The sequence below is a fragment of the Girardinichthys multiradiatus genome, chromosome 6 (genome assembly GCF_021462225.1).
Source record: "Girardinichthys multiradiatus isolate DD_20200921_A chromosome 6, DD_fGirMul_XY1, whole genome shotgun sequence".
Taxonomy (NCBI): Eukaryota; Metazoa; Chordata; class Actinopteri; order Cyprinodontiformes; family Goodeidae; genus Girardinichthys; species Girardinichthys multiradiatus.
The window spans coordinates 32,635,090-32,648,913 of NC_061799.1; the positions used below are offsets into that span (position 1 = coordinate 32,635,090).

The following is a 13,824-nucleotide window of genomic DNA, read 5'->3' on the forward strand; positions in this document are numbered from 1 at the left end:
CCCATTCTGCTGTCTGCCACAGCCCTGATTTATAAGAAGCACTGATCCTCAGCACAGGTTTGGCACAAGACCTCCTGAGCAGGACATGTATAGCCAGTAAGTATGAATGTTGAATTGAGCCTTTAGTGTGTGTATGAACTGAAAGTAAAACAAATCACAACAAATGTTGCACAAATAATAGTTTTTACTGTAAATTAGGAATGCTTGGAAATAAAGCAAAAGTTTTCTGGTTGTTTTGATGGTACGGGAGCAGCAACAACAAATTACTCCCTGAATGAAAGACTAATCCTTTTACACTTTGAATATATCAATCTAGGTATCCCAGGCTGCTCACAACTTTGCTTCTTGTGAGAAATAAAGAAGACGATGGTCTTAAATGGGTATTACTACAAGAAACTCCCCCCGTTCATGGAATATACCTGTTGTGTTTCTCTGAGGCCTAACTCTGCTCTTCTGAGGAGTAAAATGATAAATTCAGAGAGTTTACCACTGATCATGGGGAGACAAAGCAGGTGAGATGCTGGAAAATTGTTTGAAAAAAATTTAAATGAATAAACGCTGCTCCTACGTGTATATTCAAGCCAAAAACAGCACATAAAAGACATGTGTTTTGAACTTAATCCTTAATTAAAGTGTAATATTACTAAATAATTACTGATCTGACATGTCGTTTAGTGTGACATGTCTAACTTGTGTCTGACTAATCGTTGCTAGTATCTGCTCAGTCAGCTCTCCTCAAGTTTTAGCCTTTAACCACACACTGTGTCCGTCTTCCCCTTTCTCATTCATCGACATGTGACAAATTAGTGTTGCAACCTTTAATATGTGATCTATTGAAAACATTTTATTCTGACTGTCATAATTATCACCTTCCACATGAACAGCTTGTCTTGTAAGGAGGATATATCTTGACCTTAATTTCTTTTATGAGAGTGAAGCAACAATAAGCCTGAAAAAAGGATCTGGAAACAGTTTGGGCATGGTAACAGTGTAACACCATTTACAGCTTTTACATTACAACATTTAATTTAGAGCCTGTATTTATTGAGCTTTACACAAATTATTAGTTATATCAAGTAGTTAATTAAATAATTCTTAATACATTATGTTTATTATTCTGAACATATGAAGTAGAATATGAAGTATATTTATACTAAATCAAGTCTGGATGCCTATATTTGTGTTGCTTTACTCGTGGTAAAGTCTGTTAATGTTGATGTTTTGTTCATTGTTGTTTCCAATTAATATTTTTATGTTTTTAAACCAAAAGTGTGAGCAGAAATGGAAAGAACATTAACAATGTTTGTTTATGTGCCTCCTTATGCTTTTTTAAAATTTTCTGACTAGAAATTGCTCAAATCATGCAGCAGACATTGCTTTTGTTGGTGTTTATGGCTCAATGTAGCAAAAGTATTCATTCCCCTTGAATCTTTACATATTTCGGCATGTCATCACCACAAATGTCTGTGTATTGTTGGAGACTTTATGTGAAAGACCAACACAAATTAGCAGGTAAATGATACATGGTAGTCCACATTTTTAACAAATAAAAAATGAAAAACTATGGTTTGCAAATGTGCTCAGCCTACCTGAGTCAATGCTTTGCTGAACTACCTTTCACTGGAGTTACACCTGCAGGTTTTTTGGAATATGCCTCTACTCACTTTGTGCATCTAGAGACTGAATACTTTATCCATTCTTCGTCGTCAAATCACTCAAGCACAGTCAGATTTCACTGACAGTATCTGTCAACTGTGATTTCCGAGGTATACTACAGATTTTGAATCACATTTAGGTCTAGACTTTGATTGGGTGGTCCTAGCACATTAATAAGATGTGATCTAAATAATTTAGTTGTGGCTCTGGCTTCAGGGAGCCTCCAGTCTCAAATCATTTTAAAATCATTTTAAACCTCCAACAGGGTTTTCTTCCAGGATTGTCCTGTATTCACCTCCATATGTCCTTTAGCTTGCCTTTCCCTGCCAAAGAAATGCATCCCCACAGCATGATGCAGCCACTACCATGTTTTACATTGGAGATGATTGTTTTATGGTGTTGTGCAGTGTTAGTTTTATGTTAAATTGAGTTTTTTTATGCTGGCCAAAAAGTGTTATTTAAGAAATATGGCATTGAGTGTAAAGACATAATATTTTCTCATAACCCTGTCCTGTCGACCATTTTTTAATGACCTTTGAGTATAATTTAACCGAGTAATCCACACCTGAAAGAAAATTTTATTATAATAGATCATTATTAGACAATGCTGTAACAACCTTTAAAGAATCTGTTCCACTTTTAATTTTCTCATTATCACAGAAAAACACAGAGGAGGAAAATAATTTCATTTCTGTCCCTTGACAAATTGATTCTCTTGTTCATAGTGTTACTTCATCATTGCGTGGTGCATTAGACAATGCAGCCCCTTTGAAATAGAGATAGAGGATAATTATTCATAGGAGGCTGGCTCCTTGGTTTAATTCAGAGCAGCGTACTTTAAAGCACAATGTTAGAAAATTGGATAGAAAATGGCGCTCTACACACCTAGAGGATTCCTACTTAATCTGGAAAAATAGCCTACTGTTGTATAAAAAGACACTTTGCCAAGCCAGAACAGCTTATTTCTCATCATTAATAGAAGAGAACAAGAATAATCCTAGGTTTCTCTTTAGTACAGTTGCTAAACTTACACAGAGTCATAGCTCTGTTGAGCCATCCATTCCCTTAGCTCTTAGCAGTCATGACTTTATGAGATTCTTCTTAAATAAAATTGATTCTCTTTGACATACTCCCGAAGATGATTACTTCATCCTCAGCATGTGAGACAACATTGGAAATAACTGCAGAACCTGATATGTGTTTGGACTGTTTTGGTCCTGTGGAGCTTCCTGAGATATCAGAAATATTAGCTTCATCTAAACCTTCAACTTGTATGTTAGACCCAATCCCAACCAAATTATTTAAGGAAGTGTTCCCTCTGATTACCAGCCCCATTTTAGATATGATTAATCTATCCTTAGTAAATGGATATGTACCACAGGCTTTTAAGGTAGCTGGAATTAAACCTTTACTTAAGAAACCTTCGCTTGATCGAGATGACTTGAAAAATTACAGACCTATATCCAATCTTCCATTCTTATCTAAAATTCTTGAGAAAATAGTTGCTAATCAAATCTGTGAGCATTTACACAGCAATGACCTGTTTGAAGAGTTTCAGTCAGGCTTCAGAGCTCATCATAGCACTGAAACAGCTCTGCTGAAAGTCACTAATGATATTCTTATGGCCTCAGATAATGGACTTGTGTCTGTTCTGGTTCTGTTAGATCTCAGTGCTGCATTTGATACAGTCGACCATAATATTATCTTAAAATGGCTGGAATATGCTGTAGGGATCAGGGGAACAGCGCTAGGCTGGTTTAAATCTTATCTGTCTGATTCCAGTTTGTTCATGTAAATGATAAATCATCTTTAAACTCCAGGGTTAATTGTGGAGTACCACAGAGTTCAGTACTTGGGCCAATTCTCTTTACTATATATATGCTTCCAATAGGTCAAATGATCAGGCAGCATAGGATAAATTTTCACTGTTATGCTGATGATACGCAGCTTTACTTATTCATAAATCCTGACAAGACAAGCATGTCTTGAAGATATATTTTTGCTTCTAAATTCAGACAAGACAGAAGTTGTCGTCTTTGGACTGGAGTCTTTAAAAAAGAAACTGCTTAGTCAATCACTTAACCTGGATGGCATTAAATTGACCTCCGGTAATAAAGTAAAAAACCTTGGTGTTACTTTTGACCAGGACATGTCATTTAAATCCTATATTAAACAGGTTTCTAGGATTTCTTTCTTTCATCTCCGGAACATTAGAAATATCCTATCCAGGAGTGACGCTGAAAAACTAGTCCATGCATTTGTTACTTCAAGGCTGGACTATTGTAATTCTTTACTATCAGGATCTCCACAAAATGCAGTTAAAAGCCTTCAGCTGATTCAAAATGCTGCAGCAAGAGTTCTGATGAAAATTAAAAAGAGAGATCATATTTCTCCTATTTTAGCTTTCCTTCATTGGCTCCAGAATAGAATTTTAAATTCTCCTCCTCACATATAAACCCCTCAATGATCTAGCTCCATCATACATCAGAGATCTGATTGTTCCATATGTTCCAAACAGAGCACTTCGTTCTCAGACTGCAGGTTTACTGGTGGTTCCTAGAGTCTCTAGAAGTAGAATGGGAGGCAGATCCTTTAGTTATCAGGCTCCTCTCATGTGGAACCAGGTTAAGTAATTGACTAAGCAGTTTCTTTTTTAAAGACTCCGGTCCAAAGACGACAACTTCTGTCTTGTCTGAATTTAGAAGCAAAAAATTTTAAGTCATCCAAGTTTGTATGTCTTCAAGACATGCTTGTAGTCTATCTAACTGGTTGGGTTCATCAGGATTTATGGATAAGTAAAGCTGCGTATCATCAGCGTAACAGTGAAAATTTATCCCATGCTGCCTGATCATTTGACCTATTGGAAGCATATATACAGGTCCTTCTCAAAATATTAGCATATTGTGATAAAGTTCATTATTTTCCATAATGTCATGATGAAAACTTAACATTCATATATTTTAGATTCATTGCACACTAACTGAAATATTTCAGGTCTTTTATTGTCTTAATACGGATGATTTTGGCATACAGCTCATGAAAACCCAAAATTCCTATCTCACAAAATTAGCATATCATTAAAAGGGTCTCTAAACGAGCTATGAACCTAATCATCTGAATCAACGAGTTAGCTCTAAACACCTGCAAAAGATTCCTGAGGCCTTTAAAACTCCCAGCCTGGTTCATCACTCAAAACCCCAATCATGGGTAAGACTGCCGACCTGACTGCTGTCCAGAAGGCCACTATTGACACCCTCAAGCAAGAGGGTAAGACACAGAAAGACATTTCTGAACGAATAGGCTGTTCCCAGAGTGCTGTATCAAGGCACCTCAGTGGGAAGTCTGTGGGAAGGAAAAAGTGTGGCAGAAAATGCTGCACAACGAGAAGAGGTGACCGGACCCTGAGGAAGATTGTGGAGAAGGGCCGATTCCAGACTTTGGGGGACCTGCGGAAGCAGTGGACTGAGTCTGGAGTAGAAACATCCAGAGCCACCGTGCACAGGCGTGTTCAGGAAATGGGCTACAGGTGCCGCATTCCCCAGGTCAAGCCACTTTTGAACCAGAAACAGCGGCAGAAGCGCCTGACCTGGTCTACAGAGAAGCAGCACTGGACTGTTGCTCAGTGGTCCAAAGTACTTTTTTCGGATGAAAGCAAATTCTGCATGTCATTCGGAAATCAAGGTGCCAGAGTCTGGAGGAAGACTGGGGAGAAGGAAATGCCAAAATGCCAGAAGTCCAGTGTCAAGTACCCACAGTCAGTGATGGTCTGGGGTGCCGTGTCAGCTGCTGGTGTTGGTCCACTGTGTTTTATCAAGGGCAGGGTCAATGCAGCTAGCTATCAGGAGATTTTGGAGCACTTCATGCTTCCATCTGCTGAAAAGCTTTATGGAGATGAAGATTTCATTTTTCAGCACGACCTGGCACCTGCTCACAATGCCAAAACCACTGGTAAATGGTTTACTGACCATGGTATCACTGTGCTCAATTGGCCTGCCAACTCTCCTGACCTGAACCCCATAGAGAATTTGTGGGATATTGTGAAGAGAACGTTGAGAGACTCAAGACCCAACACTCTGGATTAGCTAAAGGCCGCTATCAAAGCATCCTGGGCCTCCATAAGACCTCAGCAGTGCCACAGGCTGATTGCCTCCATGCCACGCCGCATTGAAGCAGTCATTTCTGCAAAAGGATTCCCGACCAAGTATTGAGTGCATAACTGTACATGATTATTAGAAGGTTGACGTTTTTTGTATTAAAAACACTTTTCTTTTATTGGTCGGATGAAATATGCTAATTTTGTGAGATAGGAATTTTGGGTTTTCATGAGCTGTATGCCAAAATCATCCGTATTAAGACAATAAAAGACCTAAAATATTTCAGTTAGTGTGCAATGAATCTAAAATATATGAATGTTAAATTTTCATCATTACATTATGGAAAATAATTAACTTTATCACAATATGCTAATATTTTGAGAAGGACCTGTATAGCAAAGAGAATTGGCCCAAGTACTGGACCATGTGGTACTCCACAATTAGCCATGGAGTTTAAAGATTATTTATCATTTACGTGAACAAACTGGAATCTGTTAGACAGATAAGATTTAAACCAGCCTAGCGTTGTTCCCCTGATCCCTACAGCATATTCCAGCCTTTTTAAGAGAATATTATGGTCGACTGTATCAAATGCAGCATTGAGATCTAACAGAACCAGTACAGACACAAGTCCATTATCTGAGGCCATAAGAATATCATTAGTGACTTTCAGCAGAGCTGTTTCAGTGCTATGATGAGCTCTGAAGCCTGACTGAAACTCTTCAAACAGGTCATTGCTGTGTAAATGCTCACACATTTGATTAGCAACTATTTTCTCAAGAATTTTAGATAAGAATGGAAGATTGGATATAGGTCTGTAATTTTTCAAGTCATCTCGATCAAGCGAAGGTTTCTTAAGTAAAGGTTTAATTACAGCTAACTTAAAAGCCTGTGGTACATATCCATTTACTAAAGATAGATTAATCATATCTTTCAGTGTTTAATCCTTTCTTTCTCCTAGACATAGCAATTGACTGAGCTTTTACTGTAACTAATTATATGTGCTCTCTTTCAGACTCTAACCTTGAAAACTGGCTCAGAGTTTATCTGTTCTTTCTTTCTAGGTGAAACAACTAAAGGAGCTACATCCATTAACATTTACTTTTCCTTTCCATAAAAAGTACTCCTGGATCAGTGCTTCTTTGTTCTCTTTGTGTCTCTGCTCTGTTCTCTCAAACCCCCAGTCGGTCGTGGCAGATGGCCGCTCACACTGAGCCTGGTTCTGCTGGAGGTTTCTTCCTGTTAAAAGGGAGTTTTTCCTCTCCACTGTCGTTACATGCATGCTCAGTATGAGGGATTGTTGCAAAGTCAACGCCAGTGACTGTCCACTGTCTCTACATGCTCATCCAGGAGGAGTGAATGCTGCAAGTCACTGACTGGATGCAATCTGCTGGGTTTCCTTAGATAGAAAAACCTTTTATCCAATTTGAATAAATAACTGAATCTGACTGCACTGTTCAATGGTTAGGATTAATTGGAATGTATGTACCTGACTTTTGTGAAGTGCCTTGAGACAACATGTGTTGTGAATTGGCGCTATATAAATAAAAACTGAATTGAATTGAATTGAAGTCTCACCTGGCCACATGTTTGCTGTGACCTCTGCATAGCTTCTAAAGAGTGCTACCAGGACTTTTTGTAGCTCTCTTTTTGAACAACATGTATCATTTCCTTTTCATTTCACAGAATATACATTTTGACCTTTTTTAACTTTCTATGTCAGCAATAAACTGCACTCCAAGGTCTTAAGATTAATTTTACTGTACTTTTCTTTTTAAAATACAGTTATGATTTAAATAGTTTTAATAGTTTGTTGGAATAAAACAAAACAAAACAGAGCATGTTGATTATTGGGGTGTAATAAAGATAGTTTTTCTTTCTGGTTTGTTAACATTTTTGCTATAAAAACACCAGCGCTAGCCATTCAAGGATTAATGTTCCTGGGTTTACACTTCAGTTCTTAATTTAATAAAATATCTCATATAATCCCCTAATTATTTCTATGTCATGTGGTAATTACTAAGCAAGGGGAAACTCACACTCACACCATAGCTCTGTGGAACATGACATGTCTCCCTATCTCCTGTGTCACTGCCTCTCCGTCCTTATTTAGACTCCCTGGCTGCATGTCCGAAGGTTTCCATGATGATTTCTCACATTACATGAGGGGGGGGGGGGGGTAGCACACATGGCCTCAGAGCTGTGAGTGGGTGTGTTGCAATAAGTAATTGGCTGTACATTTGTTACGTATATTCTCCTGACACCTCAGGCCCTTAGTCTAAATTTATTCCTGAAGAGCAGCTACTCTGCTGGCATGTGAAGTCGCCCAAAGATGTATCATGAGACCCTGACATTCCCCCGACACTCCCTCTGTGGTCCCAGGACTGTGTGGAGCAATCTTTATCCATATGAATATACAGACTGAGGTGAAGCTTTTATCGAATTTAGACATGAGAAACTTGTCTTTGGAATTTAAGAATTGTAAGAATTGTTGTAATTATGGATCATTGCTTTGTTCTGTTAATTTTTTTTATAGTTTGCCATATTGTTTTCATGCTTTTGGTATTAAAATATCAATAAAGTACAAATCCACCACTTTGTGTTTTACTCCATTTTACTTTTTAGCATATTCAGACAAAAGTCTGAAACAAAAAACATATAAAAGAACAAAAAATAAGATTATGTAGCAGTTTCAGCTTTAATGGCCAATGAATGGGACACAAATGATGTCCAGTATAATGTTCCAGTATGCAGGGAAATATGACGTAAGCCTTAAGCCCAACACCTGGTGCTCTGGGCGTTGGCTTCAGTGAGATGTACACAAGTTGTTCTGTTGCTGACTCAACCTTGCCTGGCTGTAAAGGAAAGAACATTTTATACATGGGTTTGTAGATATATTACCTTTAGAGGTCTCCTAATAACCTCCAGAAATACACAAAAATTTAAAATGTAGCGTAAAGGCAACATATTCAGCCAAAATATATTTGATTGGGGCTGAAGAAACAACTTACAACAAATTAGATTAGATTACAATAAAATTTAAAATGGCTGTGAATAACAAGAATGCAGTTCTGTTCAGCATGGGCATGAATGCCAAATTATTTTGGACTTTAATTATTTATTTAAACAAGTAGTTTTCCAGCAGGAAAAGGTTCAACTTCTTTGTTGTGAAAACAAGAATTGGGTTTACAAGATTGAATTTATTATGAATTTTCTTCAATCTACAAGCGGTGAAAGGTCTATGCATACCCCTCACTAGTAGTTGGTTAAATGTCCTAGAGCAAGTTCATCTTCAACCAGCTTCCGGCATAATTTTGGTAGAAAATATATTGCCCTTCCTGGAAAAATGTATGTTTTTTAGTTAAATTGGTTTGCTTTCTGTAAGAGACCCAGCAATTAAGCAGCAATGTTCTTACATTTTCTACAGGGTTGAGATTGAGGCTGTTTCAGAAGCTTGATGCCATCCTGCTTTATCCTTAGTGTTACTTTACTGCACAATACATGTTTTGAGGCTGATTGGTCAAACTTGAGTTGTTCTGTTTTTCCTTTTGTGTACTGCATGTGCTGTTGTTGTTTTTTTTTTAATGTATGCTCCAAATCTATTTTATATTGGGGACAATACAATTACCACTGACCATTAACCTGTTCTAAAAACACTTCAGATGTGCCTTTGGGATCATTGTCCAAACAGACCACATAAATGTCTCTAACTTTCAATCATCTGACCCAAACTGGCACTTTCAAATAAACGAAAATTGATCATTATGCTCAATAAACGACCATGAACATGAAGGCTCTGGCCTAGCATTAACTGGAAGATGCTGGAACACCAGTGTTACCCTACAGAGTGATTTTACATAAAGTTTACATCGGCGACAGCCAAAAGGATGGTAATGAAGTAATTGCATGCTGCATAACTAAGAGCATATCTAAAATTCAAACTTCAAACCTAATAACACTGGTAAGCATGGTTGTGGCAGCATTGTGCTGATGGTCTGTTTAGCTACAACTGGTACTGCTGCATTGTAGAAATTGAATGGAATAATGTAGATAGTGGATTACTGTTTAAAAGTTCATATTAAAAACACATTACATATGGATAATTTTGGATCTTGAAGTGTAACATTTAGCTTCTGCAATAGGCTGAAGCTCAACACTGGTGACAATGTTTGAACCATGCCAAAAGGTCTTCTCTGTGTGCCACAGGTAATCAACCAATTCTGACTAGAAGAATGCTCAAATATTAAGCTAGAACTGTGCGAGATGCTTAACGTTGGCTTCACACTGTGTGAGATTCCTCTGCAGCCTGCTCAGGGACATTTACACAAATATTAGTGGGTATGTATGTATATATGCGAGTCTGTATGTCTGTATGTATATATGCGAGTCTGTATGCGTTTACAAAGCCACAATAAGTGGTTCTGTAAAGTCAATGGACCCTTACACTAATTAAATAAATGGTGTTGTGAGGGAACTCTTACTATCTGAGCTTCTCAGACACATTACAATAAACTCTTTTTCAAACTAATTTAATGGTTCCTCACTCATTCATGGAGCCTTCCTTAGATTTCATATTGGAAAGACTTCCTAACAACTAATATTTTGAAATGACAAGCAAGAGAAAATTAATCTTGATCTAATCTTAAAGATTTGATGACCTACAGGAATGTTATCAGTCATCTTCAAAGAATACAAAAGATCTGGAACTAAATTGGCAAGTTTATGGCACTTTATGGGAACTACATGGGTGTGTGTAGGTGTTTGATGAGGTCCGACAGGAAGGAAACAGGAAACATGAGGTGAATTCAGTTGTGTTTAAGTTGTTTCTAGTGACAGCTTTATAATTTCTCATCAGATACAGGTATTAGACACTGGGTAGTCCAGAGGTGACTTATCTTTTAGAAAAAGAATTACACGATTATACAAAACACTTATTCTGCTGTTCATTCATAAGTTACACTGGTGTCTATTTACAAATCAGACTAGAAGTAAAGAATCGGTGTTACACATTTACTCAAAATGATATTTACAAGTCTATACACAGTCTGGTGTCGGCCCATTCCTGCTGAAGAGACAAAGAAGAGGAGAAAATTACTCACATGGATTATCCAGGGGTTGAAGCCCTTAATATGCAATATTAAACACCTTATGTACCTATAAGTTATTCAGCAGGGAGTTTTGAATGGTTTTATACACTGCATTGTAGATATCTTCCTTAGTTGTCATCCCATCAAGGTATTCTGTCAACAAAAATTCAAGTTAGAATCAAAAGTTTCCCAGATGGAAGCGTTTTGTGTCTGCTTTGACATTTAAGATATTGGCTTTGCAAACCTATTCTGTTGCAGTTGTTGTCCATATCTTTCCTGTGCTTCAGGTACATGGGCCAGACATGGCCGTCAAACAGGCCGGGGGGGTCTGGGACTGTGTATGTCCTTGTACTGCAAAGGCCGATTCAGTCCAGAGTTATGGCATGCCCTAATGTGTCCTAGAATCTGTGAAAATTATTCCAAGAGTTCCTTACCCTCTCCTCCGTTTGCATTCCTCATAAGGGATGGAAATGTAAAAACACTTGTCATAGACATCAATGAGAGGCCTGCGGAGGAAGACCAGAACTCAGATCTGGGAGAAACTTTGGAGGTCAAGTGGTTGGTGTAAAAAAAAAGGTGAGTTACTTATAGTTGTAGATGAGGAACCCCTCAATGATAAGAATATGGATCCCTTTCTGCTCCGAGTCGGATTCCTCGGCTTCAGGTGACAGACTGACTCCGTGCGAACGGGCAAACTTGACGGGGTTCTCCTGCCAGCCTTTCACAGTGTTGACCATTGCTTCCATGTCCAGAGCGGTGATCACTGATGAGGAACAAGGAGAGTAAAAGAACAAAAACAAAGTTTAACCATGTGTGCAGTAGACATTTCTCACCAATTAATTTCAGTTAGAGAATGATGTAGCATTTACAGTATATATGTGGTCTAGGACTGATTGGTAACCACATTGAAGAAATGTGCAGGAAAGGAAAAAGTACATTACTGCAGGGTTATCCTACGTGAAATCCACTCTTACCATCCCACTGTCTAAAGCCGTCCTCCCCGGCTTGTATTTGATCGGGTTTCTGAAATAACAGTCACCAACAAAACATTGCTGCAACCCAGTAACCAATGGGACCTGATCCCTCCTGGACAGGACAAGTCAGGGACTCGTCTCCACCAAAAGTAAATGCGCGGGGACACTTTTTGGTTTTTTCGGTGGTCAATACAATTCTTTCTAAGCTATCCTAATAATATTTCAGGCGGAGTAGATCTCTTTTAATGTAATTTTTTTCATTTTGTTAAAAGAATTTTTGCATGCAGGTCATAGTGTATGCTGATGACGCATTTGTTTAGCATTTTGTATGTTTTGGCAACAATTTCTAAAGATCTTTTAAGACAAAATAACATGCATTTCTTGTGAGGTACAAATTTTAATTGCTTTCAGTTGCACTGTTTTCCCCAAAAAAAGGGACAGAAAAGCAACGGAGAAACAAAATATATAGCGTTTGAATACAAGCTTCTTTTGAACAATAGGAGGAACTTAGTTGTTGCTTAGGGTCCAGCAGTAAAGTCTGACTTTTAGTGGCGACGTTCAGCCCTTTCATTGGATGTCCAGGAGACAATCAGCCAGACAATTACAAGGCTGCTGCGATGATAGGACATCTGCAGGTCAGACTGGCAAATTCTTATTTTTTTTTAGCAGAAAAAGTCTTCAAGCGCAAATAAAGCTTATGCAAAATAATCTAGCAGCTAAACAACTGCATTTTTTTCATTTAAAAATAGCAATTCTAATAGAAAAAGAACAAAAGACTTTATTTTACCTTGAAAAAGTCATCCTGATGCACCACACAGCAGTTGGGTAATGTCTTTAGTAGTCTATTTGTCAAAGTGGTTTTTCCACCGTTGGTCACTCTGAATTTAATTCCACACAAAAGTAGGTTACATCTCAATTTCTTGCAAACTATTATTTAAAAGCAGCTTGGTATCTATTTTGGTATCTTTATTTGTGAAACTTACCCTCCAATGCCAATGACGAACTTCATTTCTGACTTCTTCTGTGTTATTGGTCACCTCAGGAATTTAGTAAGTAAAAGCAGGGAACCCCACCAAAGCAAACACTCTCACAAAGGCTTTAGTTAAAACCTCACTTTTCTTCTCCTTCACCACAGATGTTCCCCCCTTTACTACTTCATTGACTGACAGTTTCCTTGTCGCACATTTAAAGGATGGGGCGGCCGCGTCACAGCCTTCCAGACCAATCAGAGCCGCTTTTCACCAGCCAGTAATCTGTGTCCTCAGAGCTGGAAGCACCAATCATCTACTGAGAACGTCAGATGATGCACTGTTGTGTGAAAGTTGATCCTAAAATTTACACCTGCTTTCAGGGGCCAGGGAATGGAGGCTGGCCACATGCAGGAAAAGTACAGAAGCTAACCCGTTGCTGACGCAACCAATGATGCAGTCACAAGGGGTGCCTCAGAAAAGAACGTGGTGAATAGTGGGAAAGAGACAAGTTTCTTAGACTTAAGGGCGACTTTATTTAACCAAAATGTGGTTTATTCTAAGAAAGGTCATCATATGTAGTAAAAGAAAATTACATCCTACTGTACAGACAATTTAACTCAACAATACATTCTGAAATCTCTAAATGAATGCAAAAGCATTGCTTTACCCTGGCAAACCAGAAGCTCTATATTTAGTCTTTGGTGTCTGGCTTCTGCATCACGCATATTTCTGATGCAACCAGAGTATGTGGCAGCCCGCCATGTGAGCAAAATGTCGCAGGTCTCAACTAAAGCTGTGATAAAATGTTTCTCTGAAGGTTAGTGCCTACCGCTTATCAGATTCGGTCGTTACACACCTCCGGATATGAGCACAGCCATTCCTGGTGCTTATTTTGCATTCAGACAGTTTTTGACCAGTACTAGAACCAATTTTACAGTCTCTCCTTATCTCTCTGAGTGATAAAGGTGTGAAGGAGGTGAACTTTGAATTCTAGATATAAGTTGACGTGGTGTCATGTTTCATTGCCAGGGCTAAGTTGATG

The 13,824-nt window shown here is 38.3% G+C and overlaps 1 protein-coding gene and 1 long non-coding RNA gene across 5 annotated transcripts; one reads left to right on the forward strand and one right to left on the reverse strand.

The window, feature by feature from the left end:
• Window positions 1-65: 65 nt before the first annotated feature.
• LOC124870543 lies at window positions 66-6,871 on the forward strand. The gene is made up of 3 exons (XR_007038801.1): window positions 66-96; window positions 317-512; window positions 6,815-6,871. It is a non-coding gene; the product is annotated as an uncharacterized LOC124870543 (long non-coding RNA).
• Window positions 6,872-8,424: 1,553 nt separating this feature from the next.
• Window positions 8,425-13,192, reverse strand: nmrk2 (nicotinamide riboside kinase 2). 4 transcript variants are annotated; one of them, XR_007038711.1, is made up of 8 exons: window positions 12,795-13,192; window positions 12,599-12,689; window positions 11,812-11,860; window positions 11,423-11,600; window positions 11,272-11,343; window positions 11,082-11,188; window positions 10,850-10,990; window positions 8,425-8,605 (listed from the first exon to the last, which is right to left on the reverse strand). XR_007038711.1 is itself a non-coding variant. In XM_047368498.1 (8 exons), the coding sequence occupies exons 1-7, from the start codon at window positions 12,818-12,820 to the stop codon at window positions 10,905-10,907; spliced, it is 609 nt and encodes a 202-aa protein (XP_047224454.1). In that variant the 5' UTR covers window positions 12,821-13,182; the 3' UTR covers window positions 10,551-10,812. The 4 variants fall into 4 exon arrangements, 3 of the variants coding, with proteins under 3 accessions (XP_047224454.1, XP_047224453.1, XP_047224455.1); XM_047368498.1 differs by lacking the exon at window positions 8,425-8,605 and adding an exon at window positions 10,551-10,812 and having other exon boundaries at window positions 10,905-10,990; window positions 12,795-13,182; XM_047368497.1 differs by lacking the exon at window positions 8,425-8,605 and adding an exon at window positions 10,551-10,815 and having other exon boundaries at window positions 10,905-10,990; window positions 12,795-13,179.
• Between the last annotated feature and the right edge of the window lie 632 nt (window positions 13,193-13,824).

Bases quoted from the DNA above. Each gene is read 5' to 3' on its own strand.
- nmrk2 (XM_047368498.1), bottom strand. From the start codon at position 12,820: ATGAAGTTCGTCATTGGCATTGGAGG. The intron at 11,189-11,271 runs GTAAGGAACTCT...CGGCCTTTGCAG, and splicing joins GAATGCAAACGGAGGAGAGG to TACAAGGACATACACAGTCC. The intron at 10,991-11,081 runs GTTTGCAAAGCC...TTTTGTTGACAG, and splicing joins CAACAACTGCAACAGAATAG to AATACCTTGATGGGATGACA.